We start from the raw sequence: 22390 nt of genomic DNA, 5'->3' as shown, positions 1-22390 counted from the left end.
ACAAGCTCAGTCCGATGATGCTGTGACACACCGCCCCAGACCATGATGGACCCTCCACCTCCAAATCGATCCCGCTCCAGAGTACAGGCCTCGGTGTAAAGCTCATTCCTTCGACGATAAACGCGAATCCGACCATCACCCCTGGTGAGACAAAACCGTGACTCATCAGTGAAGAGCACTTTTTGCCAGTCCTGTCTGGTCCAGCGACGGTGGGTTTGTGCCCATAGGCGADGTTGTTGCCGGTGATGTCTGGTGAGGACCTGCCTTACAATTGGCCTACAAGCCCTCAGTCCAGCCTCTCTCAGCCTATTGCGGACAGTCTGAGCACTGATGGAGGGATTGTGTGTTCCTGGTGTAACTCGGGGCAGTTGTTGTTGCCATCCTGTACCTGTCCTGTGCAGGTGTTGTTACACGTGGTCTGCCACTGCGAGGACGATCAGCTGTCCGTCCTGTCTCCTTGTAGTGCTGTCTTAGGCGTCTCACAGTATGGACATTGCAATTTATTGCCCTGGCCACATCAGCAGTCCTCATGCCTCCTTGCAGCATGCCTAAGGCACGTTCACGCAGATGAGCAGGGACCCTGGGCATCTTTATTTGGTGTTTTTCCAGAGTCAGTAGAAAGGCCTCTTTAGTGTCCTACGTTTTCATAACTGTGACCTTAATTGCCTACCGTCTGTAAGCTGTTAGTGTCTTAACAACCTTTCCACAAGTGCATGTTCATTAATTGTTTATGGTTCATTGATCAAGCATGGGGGAAAAGTGTTTAAACCATTTACAATGAAGATCTGTGAAGTTATTTGGATTTTTACGAATTATCTTTGAAAGACAGGGTCCTGAAAAAGGGACGTTTCTTTTTTTGCCAAGTTTACAAACCCCCGAGGTACCTTACTGCTATTATAAAATGGTTACCAAGGTAATTAGAGCAGTAAAAACGAATGTTTTGTCATACCTGTGGTATACGGTCTGATATACCACAGCTGTCAGCTAATCAGCGTTCAGGTCTTGAACCACCCAGTTTGTAATACAAAATAATTTAAAAAACATTAAAATGCATTTTGTGGGTTGAATGCTGTAACACAGAATAAAACAATAAAAGTCCAGTGATGGTAGTGACTGCCAATTTCTGCTTCACTTATTAACAATAATAACTGCCAATTTTCACTTATTAACAATAATTTATTCACATTACTTTATTCCAATATTTTAGTTGTGTATATTACATTTGTTTTATTTGATGACTATTTCATTCCAAGTCATCTCATCTCTATAGAGCTGCTGCCTATGCGGTCTGATAATCACTATTTTGTAGTTCTTCAAAGTAAATAAGGCATACTTTTATGACTGCTGAATACAATATATCAATCACTTAGATAGTCATTTCAGGTAGATACGCTACATTACCAAAAGTATGTGGACACCTGCTAGTCAAACATCTCATAACAGAATCATGGGCATTAATATGGAGTTGGTCTTCCCTTTGCTGCTTTATCAGCCTCCACTCTTCTGGGAAGGCATTCCACTAGATGTTGGAATATTGCTTCGAGGACCTGCTTCCAATTCAGCCACAAGAGCATTAGTGAGGTCGGGCGATTAGGCCTGGCTCGCAGTCGGGTTCCAATTCATCCCAAAGGTGTTCGATGGGGTTGATGTCAAGACTCTTGTGTAGGCCAGTCAAGTTCTTCCACACCGATCGCACAAACCATTTCTGTATGGACCTCGCTTTGTTCACGGGGGCATTGTCATGCTGAAACAGGAAAGGGCCTTCCCCAAACGGCTGCCAAAGTTGGAAGCACCTAATCATCTAGAATGTCATTGTATGCTGTAGCTTTAAGATCTCTTCACTGGAACTGATAGCCCGAACAAAACTTTAGTTGGCACTATGCATTTGGGCAGGTGGCGTTCTCCTGGCATTTGCCAAACCCAAATTCATCCTTCGATCTGCCAGATGGTGAAGCATGATTAATTTGATTTATTAGGATCCCCATTAGCCGACAATCACTCCAGAGAACACATTTCCACTGCTCCAGAGCCCAATGGCAGCGAGCTTTACACCACTCCAGCAGACGCTGGTCATGGTGATTTTAGGCTTGTATGTGGCTGCTCAGCCATGGAAACCCATTTCATAAAGCTCCCGAACGTTTTTGGAACTCAGTAGTGAGTGTTGCAACCAAGGACAGATGATTTTTACGCGCTTCAGCACTTGGCGGTCCCGTTCTGTAAGCTTGTGTGGCCTACCACTTCACTGCTGAGCCATTGTCGCTCCTAGACTTCCCACTTCACAACAGCACTTAGTTGACCGGGGCAGCTCTAGCAGGGCAGAAATTTGATTTACTGAATTGTTGCATCATATGACAGTGCCACATTGAAAGTCACTGAGCTCTTCAGTAAGGCCAGTCTACTGCCAATGTTTTCCTATGGAGATCACATGGCTGTGTGCTCGATTTTATACCTGTCCGCAACGGGTGTGGCTGAAATAGCCGAATCCACTCATTTCAAGGGGCTTCCACACACACATTCAAAAGTTTGGGGTCACTTAGAAATGCCCTTGTTTTTTAAAGAAAAGCCAATTTTTTGTCCATTAAAATAACAAATTGATCAGAAATATTGTGTAGATATCATTAACGTCATGACTATTGTAGCTAGAAACAGCAGATTTTTTTATGGATTATCTACATAGGCGTACAGAGGCCCATTATCACCAACCCTCACTCCTGTGTTCCAATGGCACGTTGTGTTAGCTAATCCAATTGATCATTTTAAAAGGCTAATTAGTCATTAGAAAACCCTTTTGCAATTATGTTAGCACAGCTGAAAACTGTTCTGATTAAAGAAGCAATAAAACTGGCATTCTTTAGACTAGTTGAGTATCTGGAACATCAACATTTGTGGGTTCCTCTGTGCAGTGTTGGTGTTCTTTGGCCCATCTTAATATTTCATTTTTATTGGCCAGTCTGAGATAGATTTCTTTGCAACTCTGCCTAGAAGGCCAGCATCCCAGAGCTTTAATTTAAAGGTTGAGACAGTCTGCGTCTCTCATATAGACCAGCAAACCATTCCGTAAGAAAGGGTCTCTATAGGAAAAAGCCATGCCTCCAGTTGTTTGCTTAGAAATTGAAGGAACAATGAGGCCTGCATCCATAACCGTAGAGTACGTGTATGTACAGCAGGACCAAATTTTAGCAAGTCAATGAAATGCTTTGTAAGTTAACAGTAAAACCTTGAAATCAGCCTTAGCCATAACAGAAAGCCAGCGTAGATGCTAGTACTGGAGTAATATGACCACATTTGAGGTTCCAGTCAAGATTAGCAGGTGTATTTTGCACTGACTTTAGTTTTAGTGCCTTATTTGGGTTTTTGAGTATTACAATCCATTATGATTTACACAAGTGTCCAAGGGAGCAGGGCCTAGGTGACATGACTGAATCCTGTTAGACTGGTAATCTCCACAACCGTGAACAATTACCCAGAGCATAATGAGTGACCCTGAAATCAGTCAGTGATTGAAGGCAAGAAGGAAAAGAGAAAAATAAAGTGTTGCCAGTGTATTTAGCAGTCACAGGAATCTTTTCCCAGCTATGTCTGAATCAGCCCTTGATCTACGCTGCCACCTGCTGGTCCACTAGATTACTTGGTGGATCCTTGATTTACCTACACTTCTGTTATGGGCAGCATAAGAAGTCATGATTAAAATTGAACATTCATGAGAGCTGTATGTAAGCTGTGCATGACAAGCAAAGTAGCAAGCAAAGTATTTATTCCACAAACTAGATATACAAAAATACACATGTATAACATTTGAGAGTTAACATTTAATGTGAAATGACAACTAAAATGTATAAAAACAATCCTTGATTTTCTCCATGTCCAGTTATGATGCGCAGCCACAGCACAGCACTTGATCATACTGTCCACTGTAGCTGAGGAGGATAAAGAGAAAACAATGAGTAACAGGCTAAATAAAGTGCAAGAGACATTAGATGCTCTGTACTGCTTGCTTAAATCATAAAATACTGCATACCATCATAGGTACCCTCATGGAAAGTTGTGCCTGTTGTCAGTGCACATGTACCAGTTATGCAGGTCCAGTCTAGAGCTGGGTGACACGATCTAAAAATCACTTTTTCCCTTAACTTAGGCAATTCACTATAGACTTACTAAATAAGCTCTTGTACATTTAAAGCTCAAATACAAGGCATTTCAGTCAGCAATAATCTAATGAATTCAAGGCATGTGAAATTAAGCTAAATAAGCCTCACTAATCAATTTATTTTATCAAATTAGTTTAACCTGTTTTTGCAATAATCACTGATGTGGCTTTCAAGTCTATGAAAATGCCCAGTTACAAATTTAAAACGAAAACCATGCATAATGCACATTCACTAATAATGACTAATTTATTGTAGCAGGCATTATAGAAAATTAACACGTCACAGTCTCAAGTACACGTAGCCAGCTAATCTTTATATTTCAAGTTTAACCAACTTGGATCCATTTGCTAGCTAACGATGCAGAACAGTTGAATTGTTAAGAACACACATCTCCAACTGAACAGCATGCTAGACTGTCCACTTTGTTCAGATGTAAAAATCATGAGGCCTACCTTATTTCTCAGAATGAGAACGTGTTGCCAAATCCTTACATTAGTGTTATGCTTATTGCACATTTATAAACAGACTATACAGTATAACAGTCAGACTAAAATGCTGCTAGCGGTACCGCAATGTGACAACCTGAGAATTACATTTCCAGAATCAATGTTCATTGATACTCCTGTTTTAGTAATGTGTGCTCTGCGCACAATTTGAGTAGTTGAGACAAACATGTATCGTTAGAAAGGTACATTTTTCTATTACACTAAAATAATCTGTTTCGGTGTCCATGACCGATTGTTGGACCAAACCTCTCACACAAATAGCAAATTGAAACCGCTTGTCAGAGAGGAAGAGGTAACCTCTCAATTTTGTTAGTGTGAGTTGCAGGGGGAGGGGCTTGGTGTGTAAACAAAGGAAAAGGCGAAGCGAGAGGTTTCACTCTCGCCAAAATAAGCCCAATGCGTTTCTATGGGCTTATTTTGGACCTAAGCTTGTCACGTGCCTTTGGGACAACGACTTTCATTGTTAGGGCGGAGACATGATCATCTCGTCATTATATACAGAACTCTGGTGTTAATAGGAAGGTGCACAGCACAGGAGTGAAGGAGGCGAGACCAAAAATACACGAGAACAAGCCGATCTAAAATGCATAAACATGAATTCAAAGAAACCTTGATTCTTGCGATACAGGCATTTGGGATATTGAGCAAAACCTAATTCAATTGGGGGGCAGTGCAGGTTCCGTTATATGACCATGCAGTCTATTGTTCTGCCCCTTTAGTACATCCTGACAAAGTGAGCTTCCTGTTGATTTTATTAGATTTGGCGTTGCCCACACGGTATCCTGTGTGACCGTTGAGAATAAACTAAGTCGAGAACTCCATATACCATAGAAATTATTTAATTTACGACTTCGTGAGGTCATTACACTACGATAGCGAAATCGCAGTAGATGCAGTGCTTGCCGTTTTTACTCAACTCGGAGGAGATGCTCCCTCTGACAAAAAAAAGAGGCTAATTCAGTGGATGAAAGAGAAGGGTGAGGGGTGTCACTTACTCGATGACGGTGCAGACAGAGCAGCAGGATCTGGAGCAGCTGGCGCACTGCTGGATGCAGGAGGGGCAGGCTGGGCGGTCACACTGGGAGCACGGCCTCCTGGTGCCCTGGGCCTTCTGACACACACAGCACCCCACTGGAGCCAACGCTGAACCTGAGAGACAACCATACACACAGACCATTCTGGAAATGTCAAAATATCCCAATTGTGGGCAAGTGTCAGTCTCATGTACTAACGTACAGGTGTCAAACTCATCACACAGAGAGCCAAGTATCTGTGGGTTCACACTCCCCTGTAAGGTCACAGATGAGTCCGAAAATCACATCAACTGGTTGCATATAGGCCCGGGACAATACCAGTATCGCGGCAAGGAAACAAAACACGAAGTTGATTTAACTTCTTTAGGAAAAACAGCCCTAATGTTGAAACAAACATATCATCCAGAGTTGCATTACCTTATTTTACAACCCATGGTACACAATATTTACATACAGAAAGTTTTTAAAGGACCCGTCTAAAAAAAATAGTGCAATACTGGTATTGTCCCGGCCCTAGTTGTTTAAGTCTTAATTGGACAAATTATTATTCATTTTTATACACAACCAGCAGTTTGACACCCCTGTACTAAACAGTAATCATTTCCTGAAATGAAGTTGGAATGGCGATTCCAAGTGTGATAGTAGTGGTTTCCCTTCAGCCCATTCTCAGATGTGGGTGAAACGTTGCAGTTTACATGAGAAGCTCATTACCTTGAACAGGTGTAGTTCTCTGTAGTCTGCCATCCTGCCCAATCAGTGTCTGTCCCCTCAGGAGTGTCTGGCTCACATCAGGTTTCATACCTGACCCCGATGGCTGTATTACTGAGCACTTCTCTGCATCTATATTCCAGATTTTCCCCATGACAGCTTTGGTACCATTGAAGAGCAGGTCCTTTGTCTTTTCTGGAATAGGTGCCGAGAGATTATTAACACATACTAGCAGTTTATTATTTTAATTTCACCTTTATTTAACCAGGTAGGCCAGTTGGGAACAAGTTCTCATTTACAACTGCAACCTGGCCAAGATCAAATAAAGCAGTGCGACAAAAACAACAGAGTTACACATGGGATAAATGTACAGTCAATAACACAATAGAAAAATCTATGTACAGTGTGTGCAAATGCAGTAAGATTAGGGAGGTAAGGCAATAAATAGGCCATAGAGGCAAAATAATGACAATTTAGCATCAACACGAGTGAAATGTGCAAGTAGAGATACTGGGGTGCAAAAGAGAAAGAGGATAAGTAACAATATGGGGATGAGGTAGTTGGGTGTGCTATTTACAGATGAGCTGTGTACAGGTAAAGTGATCGGTAAGGTGCTCTGACAGCTGATGCTTAAAGTTAGAGGGAGATATAAGTCTCCAGCTTCAGCGATTATTGCAATTCGTTTCAGTCATTGGTAGCAGAGAACTGGAAGGAAAGGCAGCCAAAGGAGGTGTTGGCTTTGGGGATTACCAGTGAAATATTCCTGCTGGAGAGCGTGCTATGGGTGGGTGGTGCTATGGTGACCAGTGAGCTGAGATAAGGCGGGGCTTTACCTAGAAAAGACTTGTAAATGACCTGGAGACGAATATGTAGCAAGGGCCAGCCAACGAGAGCATATAGGTCGCTGTGGTGCGTAGTATATGGGGCTTTGGTGACAAACGGATGGCACTGTGATAGCAAATAGGATGTAGTCTGAGTAGAGTATTGGAGACTATTTTGTACATGACATCGCCAAAGGATATTCAGTTTTACGAGGGTATGTTTGGCAGCATGAGTGAAGGATGCTTTGTTGCGAAATACATAGCCAATTCTAGATTTAACATGTTCTATTTTGAGTCTGGAAGGAGAGTTTACAGTCTAACCAGACACCTAGAATATATGGACAACTACAAATACCTAAGTCAGAACCGTCCAGAGTAGTGATGCTAGTCAGGAGTGAGGGTGCGGGCAGCAATCGGTTGAAGAGAAAGCATTTAGTTTTACTAGCATTTAAAAGCAGTTGGAGGCCATGGAAGGAGGGTTGTATGGCATTGAAGCTTGTTTGGAGGTTTAACTTCTCTAGGATAGGGTGCAGCATTTTCACGTTTGGATGAAAAGCATACCCAAATTCAACTGCCAGCTACTCATCCCCAGAAGATAAGATATGCATATTATTAGTAGATTTGGATAGAAAACACTCTGAAGTTTCTAAAACTGTTTGAATCATGTCTGTGAGTATAACAGAACGTATTTAACAGGCGAAACCCCGAGGACAAACAATTCAGATCTTTATTTTTTTTATTTTTTAGGTCACTCTTTTCAATGGGTTTTCATTGGGAATACAGATTTCTAATTGACCTTCTTGCCGTTCCTACCACTTCCACTGGATGTCAACAGTCTTTAGAAATTGGTTGAGGTTTTTTCCTTTGTGTAATGAAGAAGTACGGCCATCTTGAACGAGGGTCACTGGAAGTGTACTGTTAGTTAGAGGCGCATGACCAGAAAGCTAGCTACAGTTTGTTTTAATCCTGTATTGAACACAGATCATCCCGTCTTCAATTTTATCGATTATTTACGTTAAAAAATACCTAAAATTGTATTACAAAAGAAATTTGGAATGTTTTGGCAAAGTTTACAGGTAACTTTTGAGATATTTTGTAGTCACGTTTCACAAGTTGGAACCGGTGTTTTTCTGGATCAAACGCACCAAATAAATGGACATTTTGGATATATATCGACGGAATTAATCGAACAATATGACCATTTGTGATGTTTATGGGACATATTGGAGCGCCAACAACAGAAGCTCGTCAAAGGTAAGGCATGAATTATATRTTTATTTCTGCGTTTTGTGTCGCAGGGTTGAAATTTGCTTCTCGCTCTTTGTTTACTATGGTGCTAACTCAGATAATAGCATCGTTTGCTTTCACCGAAAAGCCCATTTGAATTCTGACATGCTGGCTGGATTCACAACCAGTGTAGCTTTAATTTGGTATCTTTCATGTGTGATTTAATGAACGTTTGATTTTTATAGTAATTTATTTGAATTTGGCACTCTGCATTTTCTCTGGCTTTTGGCCAAGTGAGACAGTAGCGTCCCGCCTAAACTCAGATTTTTGGATATAAATATGAACTTTACCGAACAAAACATACATGCATTGTGTAACATGAAGTCCTATGAGTGTCATCTGATGATCAAAGGTTAGTGATTCATTTTATCTCTATTCCAGCTTTTTGTTACTCGTCTCTTTGGCTGAAAAAATGGATCTGTTTTTCTGTGGCTATGTACTGACCCAACATAATCACAAGGTGTGCTTTCGTCGTAAATCCTTTTTGAAATCAGACATGTTGGCTGGATTCCAACAAGTGCAGCTTTAATTTGGTGTCTTTCATGTGTGATTTAATGAAAGTTTGATTTTTATAGTAATTTATTTGAATTTGGCGCTCTGCATTTTTACTGGCTTTTGGCCAAGTGGGACGTTAGCGTCCCACATATCCCAGAGAAGTTAAGGACAGACTTCTCCCCATCTTAGTTACTGTTGTATCAACATGTTTTGACCATGACAATCCAGGATTACTCCAAGCAGTTTAGTCTCCTCAATTTGCTAAATTTACACATTTATTCAAAGACGTAGTTGAGGTTTAGGGTTTAGTAAATTATTTGTCCCAAATACAATGCTTTTAGTTTTAGAAATATTTAGGACCAACTTATTCCTTGCCGCCCACTCTGAAACTGCAACTCTTTGTTGAGTGTTGCAGTCATTTCAGTCGCTGTAGTAGCTGACATGTATAGTGTTGAGTCATCCGCATACATAGACACACTGGCTTCACTCAAAGCCTGTGGAATGTCATTAGTAGAGATTGAAACAATGGGCCTAGACAGCTTCCCTGGGGAATTCCTGATTATACCTGGACTATCAGGGAGGCTTCCATCCGTCGGTTATTACTGCATTGTCGGAACTAGAAGCACAAGCATTTCGCTACACTCGCATTAAACATCTGCTAACCATGTGTATGTGACAAATAAAATTTGATTTGATTAGATTAAAGAACCTTCTGTTCTGTTAGACAGGTAACTCTATCTACAATATAGCAGGGGATGTAAAGTAGAGGCAGACAGATTATTCGGCATGGCCGATTTCAAGTTGTCATAACAATCGGTAATCTGCATTTTTGGACGCCTATTATGGCCGAATACATTGCAATCCACGAGGAGACTGCGTGGCAGGCTGACCACCTGTTACGCAAGTGCAGCAAGGAACCAAGGTAAGTTGCTAGCTAGCATTAAACTTACCTTATAAAAAACTATCAATCTTAACATAATCACTAGTTAACTACACATGGTTAATGATATTACTAGTTTAACTAGCTTGTCCTGCGTTGCATATAATCAATGCGGTGCCTGTTAATTTATCATTGAATCACAGCCTACTTCAACTTCGCCAAACGGGTGATGATTTAACAAAAGCGAATTCGCAAAGAACGCACAATCATTGCACCAATGTACCTACCCATGAACATCAATGCCTTTCTTAAAATCAATACACAAGTATATATATTTTTTAAACCTGCATATTTAGTTAAAAAATTCATGTCAGCAGGCTATATTAACTAGGGAAATTGTGCCACTCCTCTTGCGTTCAGCGCAAGCAGAGTCAGGGTATATGCAGCAGTTTGGGCCGTCTGGCTCATTGAACTGTGTGAAGACCATTTCTTCCTAACAAAGAAGGTAGTTAATTTGACAGAATTTTACATAATTATGACATAACATTGAAGGTTGTGCAATGTAACAGCAATATTTAGACTTAAGGTTACCACCCGTTTGATAAAATACGGAATGATTCCGTATTTCACTGAAAGAATAAACATTTTGTTTTCGAAATAATAGGTCATTAATATGGTCAAATCCAGAAACGAAGGCTCGTATTTCTGTGTTTATTATATTATAATTAAGTCTATGATTTGATATGTGATAGAGCAGTCTGACTGAGCGGTGGTAGGCAGCAGCAGGCTCATAAGCATTAATTCAAACAGCACTTTCCTGCGTTTGCCAGTAGCTCTTCGTAATGCTTGAAGCACAGCGCTGTTTATGACTTCAAGCCCATCAACTCCCGAGATTAGCCTGGCAATACAGTAGTGCCTACAAGAACATCCAATAGTCAAAGGTCTATGAAATACAAATGGTATAGAGAAATAGTCCTATAATAACTACAACCTAAAACTTCTTAACTGGGAATATTGAAGACTCATGTTAAAAAACCACCAGCTTTCATATGTTCTCATGTTCTGAGCAAGGAACTTAAGTTTGATTTTTTTTACATAGTACATGTTGCACTTTTACTTTATCCTCCAACACCGTTTCTGCATTATTTAAACATGTTCCATTATTTATTTGACTACATTTATTTTATTTATGTATTATATTAAGTTAAAAAAGTGTTCATTCAGTATTGTTGTAATTGTCATTATTACAGATATATTTAAAAAAAAAGATTAAATCGGTACCATTTTTAAAAAGCAATTTTTATAAGACCCAACGGGGTCATTGCCTGCTTGAATTATGCAGAAACGGGCAGCGTTTAGGTCATGTAATTGATTCTGTTGGAAAGGGGAGAAATTGTGCTTTACAATGGTATTGACATTACAGTTGATCTGGAAGCATTACGTTTTTGGGGCGCTAACATAAGGGCAATTGTACGGACCAAGGCGATGTACGAGTTTACGTGAGTTTACGATTAACTAGGTAGTGGCTTCCTAGAAATAGCCACCAAAGGCATAAACTGCATTAAATGCCTGTCATGGGTGGATTAGCTATATAGCTAACGTTACTATCAAGTAGCTAATCACTTGACATGAATATTTGGCATAGTTAGCTAGTTAACAGTATGATGTAATCTAGCTAATACAGTTTTATCTGGTACAAGCTAGCTAAACAACAGCAAACAGCGTAGGGCCAGCTAGCTAGCATTACTAAGTTAGCGAATAGCTGAATAATTGGTTAGCTAGCCAGCAAACATTACCGTAGACCTCTTGTCTGTACGTGTTCCCAAATACGTCGTGATGATTCAACTCCTTTTGTCCAACGTGGATTTTATACTGTGATGAGAATGACTCCGCGAAAGGACACGCTCTTTTAGTCATTTCTGCAAAGAACACGAGTCCAAAATTGCTTGATTCAACACAGGGAGAAACAAAATACCGTTCTTATAGCCAGCTACCTCAGCGGAAAATACACTAGCGCGCTAACTAACCAATCCGATCTTGGACCTCTTATCACATGACACTGAGCGTTTTCTCACTCAAACCCTGCTCAAACTAGTGTCTCAAACCACAATCGCAAGTTAATGAATGTTAGTGATGCATTCTGTTACAATGTTTAAGAAAACTCAAGTTTTAATATCACTACTAGCTACATACTATCATTCCTCAATGCATAAAATGTAAAAATACCAAGTTATGTAGCAATCATATACGTTTTATTTTAAAGCTTCCAGTGAGGCAGCATCTCATTTACTCATGCTTTGTTAGGTCTTGCTTATGAAATTGTAGCTAGCAAAGACAAATCAAATTCCATATTAGCCTACTACAAAATAACTTGCATTTACAAGGATGACAATTATTTATCACAATGTTTCACTCCTAAACATGTGCAAACAAACAGCTGGTTGATACAAAATATGTGTATTCTGCTTGTGTGATAAATGAGTAAAGAAAACTGAAACAGTAGATGTAAGGCAGGTAAGGTTACACAGGAGGAAAAGTTATTGGATGTGTTTTTATCTTTCATGTTTGTTGTGTGGCACAAGGTAAGATTTACTCCTGGGTCAGTAATAGGACTTTCTGGCCGACATCATCACAAGGCAACTTACTGATGAGAAGCACTGCATAGATAGATGTAAAGTTACCAACATTACCAGTCAACATTGTTTCAAAGCTACACAAATCTGTTGGCATAAGTTTTTTTTACCCAATATTAGACAGTTTGGGGGTTGCAAACATATGTCACATCATGCCACATCTTTGTGCGTCCATCTTGGGGAGAGAGGAGGTAAACTCTCTAGAACATCTGGATCATGCACTCTCTGGACTTTCCTACACCGACCCACTTAACTGTAGAGAGAAATGACAAAGGACATTTCAAAAAACATGAACACATCCCCAAAACATTTGCACTAGACTAGTATCATCCTTGCAGAACTGGGTACTAGTTATGATATAGACAATAGTGCTCCCTACTGGCACATTTAAGCCATGTCCCTGGTACTCAGTTGGCTCTTCAGTTTCCTATATAGGGGTCAGTAATAGTATGCTGGACTATGGTATGGTTAAAACTGGGTCATGTTCAGTAGACATGCAACTGAAGAAAATGTTTTGAAATGTTTTGAAATGAAGGAGGTACTACTACTACGACCTATAGGCCTACTTGTCCAATAAGAAGGATTTATTTTGTTATCAGTTTGGGTCAGCAGGAACACCCTGTATCCTATATGTAACTTACTGGGTACTCCAATGTGGTTCTCCACAAAGCGGATGTAGTTCTGAGCCTTCTGGGGGAGATTATTCCACTTCCTGGCTGCAGACGTGTCACTCTTCCAGCCGGGGAAGGTCTCATACTCTACCTCCACTTTGTGCAACAGCTCCATGTCAGCTATGTGAGTGAAGGATGAAGATCATTATAAATCAGAGGAGAAATTAAATGTTTTTGTTTAGATAATACTTCATGAATTCTATAAATGTCTATTTTACAGGGTAGGCCTAGTTTGGTACAGTACTTTTGAATCGAATTATTTAGAGAGCATACCTGGGAAATGGGGAATTCTTTTGCCATTGATTTTGTAGGCCACTCCTACTTTGATCTCATCCAGCACATCAAGGATGTCAAGTTTTGTCAAAGCAATGCTTTAAGGAAGCAATGTTATTTGTTTAACACATTTCAGGAAAGAGATGAAAACTACTACATGAGTTACATTCAGAGTAGCAGTCACAGACAGATACAGCACATTGAACAAGGCAGATAAAGAAATAACAAATAAAATAACTTGCCTTTCGTGAACTAACACTCGCCCCTGACTTTTTTCTCCCCTACTTGCACTGACTTTGCTGATAGTTACTTTATTTAGGAAAAATATACTTACTATGACTGAGATATGTGATTGTACCACCTAGCTATCTTAAGATGAATGCACTAACTGTAAGTCTCACTGGATAAGACTGTCTGCTAAATGACTAACATGTAGAATGTGAATGTGGTAAAGAGTAGGGTCAGATATTCAAAAAGAGTTCAGATTTGGCAGCCTGCCTTTCAGTCATATCCACTCACGCAGTGAACCCATTGATCATGTGAGCGTATCTCAGGATGACCAGGTCCAGCCAGCCACAGCGACGTTTCCTGCCTGTGGTCACGCCCACCTCATGACCCCTTGTCTGCAGCAGCTCACCTGTCGCCTGCACAAAACACACTCCGTTATTTAGAATAGATCATTTGATTGATCAATAGTCAAATACTTCAGTGTTGTCCACTTATGGACACCAATCTTAATAGTTTTTATTACAAAAAAGTATTACAAATAAACACTTGTGCGGTGGGGGAGATCTTTGTGGGTTATACTCAGCCTTGTCTTAGGGCAGTTAGTTAGTTGTCTGTTGATATAATGTTGGTGGTGTGGAGGCTGTGCTTTGGCAAAGTGGGTGGGGTAACATCCTGCCTGGTTGGCCCTGTCCAGAGGTAACTTTGGACGGAGCCACATTATCAGTCCCCAGTATCTATTCTGTAATAGTCTATGTGCAGGGGGCTAGCGTCAGTCTGTCCCATCTGTTTTAATTATCCTGTCTGATATGGTGCTCTGTGTGATCTTAGGTATGCTCCCTCTATTTCTCTCTTTCTCTCTCTCCTCTCTCTTTCTCTCTCTCCTCTCTGTCTCCCCTCCCGGAGGACCTGAGGCCTAGGACAATGCCTCAGAACTATCTGGCCTGACAACTCCTGGCTGTCCCCGTCCTCAGTCCACCTGGTCGTGCTGCTGATCCAGTTCATGCGGTTCTGCCTACGGCTATGAAACCCTGACCTGTTCACCGAACCTCTGAGTGCTCGGCTATGAAAAGCCAACTGACATTTACTCCTGACCTGTTGCACCCTCTATAACCACTGTGATTATTATTTGACTCTGCTGGTCATCTATGAACATTTGAACATCTTGAAGAACGATCTGGCCTTAATGACCATGTACTCTTACAAAAGGTTTCTTCACAGTTTTTCCTAGCCACTGTGCTTCTACATCTGCATTGCTTGCTCTTTGGGGTTTTAGACTGAGTATCTGTATAAGGGCTTTATAAAATAAATGTGATTGATTTAATAAAAAGCTTAGTAATGCAATACATTTACAGTTGGAGTGAGGGATCAAGCTGAAACATGTTGACCAGAAACCCCATGGACAGTTCTCATGTTAGGTTACATAACCCCAGGCCAGACAGTATATCTATCTTGAACCCTGACTCTGGCCTAAATTTAGGCCTTGAACATGTGATCAGCATGAGAGCTAAAGAGTGTTGTAATAGGGCTCTCACACAATCTGACAGCTGGCCACAGAGGTAGCGCCTTTTGATACCAGGCTTCCTACATGTGTGAGAGTCATATGATCTTAAACACTAGGTTTACTATACATATCCAACTCAACTTGTACCTCAAAAGAAAACAACATGTCCAAACAAACTGTATATATCAAACTACTAACCCTTCCTGTATGTAAATGCACTACAACCTCTGCTAAGAGGTCTTCACCTTCATGGCACAGGTGATAGTGCACTCTCTCACTCAAGGTCATCGGTTCAAGTCTTGCTATGGCTGTTCATCTTTAATCGTTACAATAGAATCTCCTTATTGAGAGAGTCAAGAATGTCCATATAGATGAATGAGCTCTTACATTGAGTTGTTCCGTGGGGAAGGCACCAATTCCCACCCTGGTGGTGTAGGCCTTTGATACACCATACACTTCACCAATATTCAGGGGAGGGATGCCAAGACCAGTGCATGCCCCACCAACGGTGCAGTTTGATGAGGTAACAAAAGGATATGTGCCTAAAGGGAAGAGAGAAAGTGGGAAATAAATGTACATACAGATGAGTTGTCCATTTAACCATCACACTTTCTTGTCCATCTTATCATTGGCACGATCCTCAATGTAAGATTGTTTGTTTGTGAATAAAGGCCCACGTTGGAGCTTAGGAGTGTGCGGGCTCTATTTATTTCTATAACAGTCCGCAATGGGACCATGACATTTCTTACCAAAGTCAATGTCGAGGAGGGCAGCGTTGGCCCCTTCCACCAGAATTTTCTTTGGGGGTCCATGAAGAGCCTCGTACATGTAGTAGACTCCATCCCGAACCATCGGCCGCAACCTCTCTCCATACTCCTGCACAGTACAAGACAACAAGAAGTCTCATAGATCTAATATATCTGTAGCCCATGACTATTCATTCAGAGGGGATTTACCACATACCTTCAGTTTTTTCAGCTGACTTTCAGTATCAACTGTCAGGGATGAGTACATGGACTGGTACTGTTCGACAAGGTTCTTGAATCTGAAAGAAACGCCCAAATAATCTCAATCTCTATTACCTTTCACTTTAGTGGGTCAATTTAGTTCAAGAGTAAAGTCTTGAGACAGCTACAACCATATACTGTTGGACTCTCAAAACATTTATTGTATGTCAGGTTTAGATGTTTATATTGTGTCCTGTCTGTCAGTAAGCATACTTGGTAGAGAACTCCTTGAAGTCTCCCAGCAGGTCACAGACACGCAGTCCTATGCGAGATGCCTTGCTGGCATAGGTGGGTCCAATGCCTTTCTTGGTTGTTCCAATTCTGTCATGAGAAAAACACACCTGTTTTAGTTGAGGGGATTACAAAGTAGCATTTGCAATTTTCCATCAGCTGTGAAAGTGATTGACTGAAGTCCTGGGATTTCTATTGACAGTTGGCCATTGTACTCTCTACCTTTATGTAAGCAACCATTGCCTTCCCTACCCTTACATCTTTCCCTCTGTTGCTTGTCTCTGGGTCTCCTGAATTCCATCCACAACCTGATGGAAATCAAACACTGTTGAAAGATAAAAGCAAAATAAATGTAATCCTTTCTCTAAGCACAATACACAAATATACACTGAGTATACCAAACATTAGGAACACCAAATATTGAGTTGCAAAATACAGAAATCATCCCTGTATGATTAATTTTGTATTTTTCAAAATTCAGTATCATATGATGCAAAATGCATCATACGGGGATGATTTCTGTATTTTTTCAGTTATATATCTTGAAAACTTGATTGGTGACAAGCAAAACATTTTGGGACTACGTCAACAATGGACTAATGAAACAAATACCCAAAGATGTACTTTTCCTTTAAATCTTTTGTCTTGCCCAGTCACCCTCTAAATGGCACACAAACATGATCCATGTCGCAATTGTCTCAAGGCTTAAAAATCCTTCTTTAACCTGTCTCCTCCCCTTCATCTACATTGATTGAAGTGGATTTAACAAGTGACATCAATAAGGGATCATAGCTTTCACCTGGATTCACCTGGTCAGTCTATCTCATGGAAAGAGCAGGTGTTCTTAATGTTTTGTATACTTAGTACATTATGCAGATAAAAATATCACATATTCTGTATACATCTTCGCTTCATTTGTGAAACCAGAAAAATACACACATACCAAGGTGAGCTCTGTCAGAGACTATTAGTCTCTTCTCCCAGCCTTTGAGACCTGGTCAGAGAATGGAGAAAAAGATACTATAATGGTTTCCAAGTCACTTGACAACTACAGCATTGACTGTTATTCTAAAAATATTGAATTTACCTTTCTTCTCATTGTTCTCCGCCTCCTCAAACAAACCTGGTAGGTGTATGACTACGCCATTACCTACAAGGGAACATATGCTAGATAAGAACATACTGACCATTGCCTACTGGAATTAGTGGACATGGGGATAAAGAGTAGAGAAACACTCACCAATGACACATATACTTTTGGGGTTGATAATTCCACTGGGGAGAAGGTGGAAGTCATACTCTTTGCCTTCCACTACCACTGTGTGGCCTGCATTGTTACCGCCCTAGAAGATCAAAACAAGATTGTGTTTAGCAAACCTCCAACTGTCACCAAAGTCAAGCAGCTTGATTTCACCAAAGGACAGTTATTGATTTGATTTATGGCTGTTTTGCGTAAAGGGTGAGCAGAACATGGACATAAAACTGCCAGGACATCCACTGGCCATGCATCCAGAGCAAATGTAGAATCTTATTTTAGTCAGTGTGTAATAGAGTCTAAGCCCCCTCCTTGTCACCAAGCTACCCCCTACCAACTATTTTAACAGACTTGGCTGCTAGACCCTACACTCCGTCACCCCGGCTAAGACCTGGCCTTCTAAATGTCAAGTCACACTGGGAATGTGACCCTGCACCAGCCCAGTGGGTGGGGCTGGCTGAAGAAGTACACAGAGTGCTCAGTGCTGTGACCTACTGTCAATGGAGAGTACAACACAAAAATTGTGTAATGGACTTTACACTGTTAGTCTCCCAATAAATGATTTATGAGCAAGTTTTGTTTTTCTTTGCTGGTCAAAGAGAAACTTTGATCTTAAGAAACTTTGCCTAAGTGTCATTATTGGCATCATCTTCATTAAGGTGGTCAAGCTCTATATAGTAGAATAGTTTATGACACCCTCTTTATGATATCAATAACCCTTTGTAATTCTATGAGTATTGATCTAATTGTGCTCTAATGCTTCCTTCCCCCAGCAGTACTGTGTGAATTTAGCTTTTTGCCATATGTTGGTACTTCGGTCTATTTGAGCATTTTACTGTATAGGTCTTCAGATAGATACAATTTAGTGATGTGTGATGTATGGATCCCCAGTTGAGAGAATATGCTTGTAATGATCATGTCGTAAGAAGAGACAAATAACCAGTCAATAGCATTACAATTTGAAAAGTTTAATTTAAACTCCAGTCAAGTCAATAAATACAAATTCAGTTGAAATTGAAGAACGAGTAATAGTCCACCAAGGATTTTTTTTTATTTTTTAAACAATTCAATCTAAACTAATTTCCTGCAATGATAAAATAGAAAACAAAACGGAACTTTATTGATCCTAAATTCCCTTATAACCTCGAGGATATCACAAAAAATTGCTATTTCAACCATTTTCCAATGCCTGACGCACACCTGTCACACTGTAGGCTACAGTGACAGTCACTGATTCCGATGTGTTGGAACACAATTTGCTAAAGACGCACCATGAATTTTACAGCAACCATGCTTATAATGCAATGACATGATGATATAACTTTTGTCAGTTCAAGTATGTGAACGTTGCATTAATATCGTATCATATACACACGATATTACCTGACATCTGCAAACAAGGTCAGACTCAGTCGCCAATAAATCGACGACTTTTCCTTTGCCTTCATCTCCCCATTGCGCACCGAGCACTACTGTCACTTTGTTCCCTGTGTCGTTCCGTGGCCGCTTCAACCCTTGGGTTGGGTTGGAGGGTGGATTTGTATAACTCTTGTGGTCTTTTGCTGACCAGCTAAACGACATGATGTTGCTTATGCTGTACGTCCGAAACAGACTAGAATGTTTCCAAGAGTAGCATTGCCATATCAATGTCTCCGTGATGTCAGGACGCACGGACCGCAGTAGGCATTATTATTAGTCCAAACAGTTGTTTCTATTGGACACATTCAGGTAGGTCCCTCCCCGTTTCGTTCTGTTAGCTTCCGTTCAAGAAACGTTTTGCAACAGATTCGGCGTAATGAATTCTCCCCCGATCTCGAACCGCGCCTGCATGGGGAGGAGCCCTGTCTCTCAAGTTCACATGTTAATATAAAACTTGTTTGATGTCAATAAAAAGCAAGGCAAATATAATTATTCCGTTGGTGGGCAGTTAGAATTTTTTTGGGCAGTTAGGTAGACTACAATGCTTTTATGAAATTCATAACTGGCACTCTAATCTTTCGAAATGGTAGGATAAATTGTAGACCTAAATTGGCACTCCACATGAAAAAGGGTGCCGACCCCGGCAATATGAAGCCACACTTGTGGAACGGCGCATAGGCCCACAGTGTACCATGACAGTGTCATTGTCTCCTGAGCTTCCCACCAACTTTGTCTCATTGTACTGCTTTCCGAGATGTTCAGCATAATGTGTGTGCACAGCTCATTTTTGCATTTGCCCGTCTGCATTCACATGAAAAAGGCATATCTGTGTTATTTTGCCGATTTTAATATTTTCTTTTTATTGGCCAGTCTGAGATATGGCTTTTTCTTTGCAACTCTGCCTAGAAGGCCACCATACCGGAGTCGTCTCTTCGCTGTTGACGTTGAGACTGGTGTTTTGCGGGTACTATTTAATGGAGCTGCCAGTTGAGGACTTGTGAGGCATCTGTTTCTCAAACTAGACTCTTGCTCAGTTGTGCACCGGGGCCTCCCACTCCTCTTTCTATTCTGGTTAGAGACAGTTTGCACTGTTCTGTGAAGGGAGTAGTACACAGCGTTGTACCAGATCTTCAGTTTCTTGGCAATGTCTCGCATGGAATAGCCTTCATTTCTCAGAACAAGAACAGACTGACGAGTTTCAGAAGAAAGTGCTTTGTTTCTGGCCATTTTGAGCCTGTAATCGAACCCATAAATGCTGATGCTCCAGATACTGAACTATTAAAAAAAAAAATATATATATATATATATATATATATATATATATTTCACCTTTATTTAACCAGGTAAGCTAGTTGAGAACAGGTTCTCATTTACAACTGCGACCTGGCCAAGATAAAGCAAAGCAGTGCAACAGAAACAACAACACAGAGTTACACATGGAATTAACAAGCGTACAGTCAATAACACAATAGGAAAAAAAAGAAAGTCTATATACAGTGTGTGCAAATGGCATGAGGAGGAGGTAAGGCAATAAATAGGCCATAGTAGCAAAGTAATGACAATTTAGCAGATTAACACCGGAGTGATAGATGAGCAGATGATGATGAGCAAATGATGGTGTGTAAGTAGTGATACTGGTGTGCAAAAGAGCAGCAAAGTAAATAAAAACAATATGGGGATGAGGTAGGTAGATTGGGTGGGCTATTTACAGATGGACTATGTACAGCTGTAGCGATCGGTTAGCTGCTCAGATAGCTGATGTTTAAAGTTAGTGAGGGAAATGTAAGTCTCCAACTTCAGCAATTTTTGCAATTCGTTCCAGTCGCTGGCAGCGGAGAACTGGAAGGAAAGGTGGCCAAAGGTGTTGGCTTTGGGGATGACAAGTGAGATATACCTGCTGGAGCGCGTGCTACGGGTGGGTGTTGTTATCGTGACCAGTGAGCTGAGATAAGGCAGAGCTTTACCTAGCATAGACTTATAGATGACCTGGAGCCAGTGGGTCTGGTGACGAATATGTAGCGAGGGCCAGCCGACTAGAGCATACAGGTCGCAGTGGTGGGTGGTGTAAGGCACTTTGGTAACAAAACGGATGGCACTGTGATAGACTACATCCAATTTGCTGAGTAGAGTATTGGAAGCTATTTTGTAGATGACATCGCCGAAGTCGAGGATCGGTAGGATAGTCAGTTTTACTAGGGTAAGTTTGGCGGCGTGTGTGAAGGAGGTTTTGTTGCGAAATAGAAAGCCGATTCTAGATTTGATTTTGGATTGGAGATGTTTGATATGAATCTGGAAGGAGAGTTTACAGTCTAGCCAGACACCTAGGTATTTGTAGTTGTCCACGTATTCTAGTCTAAAGAAGGCCAGTTTTATTGCTTCTTTAATCAGAACAACAGTTTTCAGCTGTGCTAACATAATTGCAAAAGGGTTTTCCAATGACCAACTAGCCTTTTAAAATGATCAACTTGGATTAGCTAACACAGCGTGCCATTGGAACACAGGAGTGATAGTTGCTGATAATGGGCCTCTGTATGCCTATGTAGATATTCCATAAAAAATCTGCCGTTTCCAACTACAATAGTCATTTACAACATTAACAATGTCTACACTGTATTCTGATCAATTTGATGTTATTTAAATGGACAAAAAATTTGCTTTTCTTTCAAAAACAAGGACATTTCCAAGTGACCCAAACTTTTGAAAGGTAGTGTGTATATAGTACCAGTCAAACGTTTGGACACACCTACTTATTCCACACTATGAAATAACACATATGGAATCATGTAGTAACCAACAAAGTGTTAAACAAATCAAAATGTATTTTAGTAGCCACCCTTTAAAAGCCACCCTTTGCCTTGATGACAGCTTTGCACACTCTTGGCATTCTCTCAACCAGCTTCACCTGGAATGCTTTCCCAACAGTCTTGAAGGAGTTCCCACATATGCTGAGCACTTTTTGGCTGCTTTCCTTCACTCTGCGGTCCAACTCATCCCAAACCAGGTCACTCCATCACTCTCCTTCTTGTCAAATAGCCCTTACACAGCCTGGAGGTGTGTTGGGTCATTGTCCTGTTGAAAACAAATGATAGTCCCACTAAGCGCAAACCAGATTGGATGGCGTATCGCTGCAGAATGCTGTGGTAGCCATGCTGGTTAACTGTGCCTTGAATTCTAAATAAATCACGGACAGTGTCACCAGCAAAGCACCCCCACACCATCACACCTCCTCCTCCATGCTTCACGGTGGGAACTACACATGCGGAGATTATCCGTTCACCTACTCTGCTTCTCAC

General features: G+C 40.8%; 2 protein-coding genes across 2 annotated transcripts; both read right to left on the bottom strand.

Annotated features, from left to right (window-relative positions):
- Nucleotides 1–3737: 3737 nt before the first annotated feature.
- Nucleotides 3738–11903, bottom strand: LOC111968782 (apoptosis regulatory protein Siva). The gene is made up of 4 exons (XM_023994647.2): nucleotides 11676–11903; nucleotides 6400–6591; nucleotides 5650–5803; nucleotides 3738–3917 (listed from the first exon to the last, which is right to left on the bottom strand). Exons 1-4 carry the CDS (start codon nucleotides 11794–11796, stop codon nucleotides 3869–3871), a joined length of 516 nt encoding a protein of 171 aa, XP_023850415.1. The 5' UTR covers nucleotides 11797–11903; the 3' UTR covers nucleotides 3738–3868.
- Nucleotides 11904–12109: 206 nt separating this feature from the next.
- On the bottom strand, nucleotides 12110–19352 carry LOC111968781 (adenylosuccinate synthetase isozyme 1 C). The gene is made up of 13 exons (XM_023994646.1): nucleotides 19062–19352; nucleotides 17664–17766; nucleotides 17511–17573; nucleotides 17367–17417; nucleotides 16682–16748; nucleotides 16406–16513; nucleotides 16149–16230; nucleotides 15935–16061; nucleotides 15573–15727; nucleotides 13976–14100; nucleotides 13457–13554; nucleotides 13154–13303; nucleotides 12110–12765 (listed from the first exon to the last, which is right to left on the bottom strand). The coding sequence occupies exons 1-13, from the start codon at nucleotides 19257–19259 to the stop codon at nucleotides 12713–12715; spliced, it is 1380 nt and encodes a 459-aa protein (XP_023850414.1). The 5' UTR covers nucleotides 19260–19352; the 3' UTR covers nucleotides 12110–12712.
- Between the last annotated feature and the right edge of the window lie 3038 nt (nucleotides 19353–22390).

Source organism: Salvelinus sp. IW2-2015, linkage group LG9, assembly GCF_002910315.2.
Source record: "Salvelinus sp. IW2-2015 linkage group LG9, ASM291031v2, whole genome shotgun sequence".
NCBI lineage: Eukaryota > Metazoa > Chordata > Actinopteri > Salmoniformes > Salmonidae > Salvelinus > Salvelinus sp. IW2-2015.
The sequence above is the reverse complement of the archived record's forward strand: the minus strand, read 5'-3'. Positions and strand labels throughout refer to the sequence as shown.

What these genes read in the sequence shown, in the direction of transcription:
- LOC111968782 (XM_023994647.2), bottom strand. Translation starts at nt 11,796, where the DNA reads ATGACTAAAAGAGCGTGTCCTTTCGCGGAGTCATTCTCATCACAGTAT. An exon ending in GTACAGACAAGAGGTCTACG is followed by an intron (nt 6,592 to 11,675) that starts GTAATGTTTGCT and finishes CACCTATTCCAG; the next exon opens with AAAAGACAAAGGACCTGCTC. An exon ending in TCTGTCTGCACCGTCATCGA is followed by an intron (nt 3,918 to 5,649) that starts GTAAGTGACACC and finishes TATCCTCCTCAG; the next exon opens with CTACAGTGGACAGTATGATC.
- LOC111968781 (XM_023994646.1), bottom strand. Translation starts at nt 19,259, where the DNA reads ATGTCGTTTAGCTGGTCAGCAAAAGACCACAAGAGTTATACAAATCCA. An exon ending in CCTCCTCGACATTGACTTTG is followed by an intron (nt 15,728 to 15,934) that starts GTAAGAAATGTC and finishes TCTTCCCTTTAG; the next exon opens with GCACATATCCTTTTGTTACC. An exon ending in AAGAATTCCCCATTTCCCAG is followed by an intron (nt 13,304 to 13,456) that starts GTATGCTCTCTA and finishes TCACTCACATAG; the next exon opens with CTGACATGGAGCTGTTGCAC.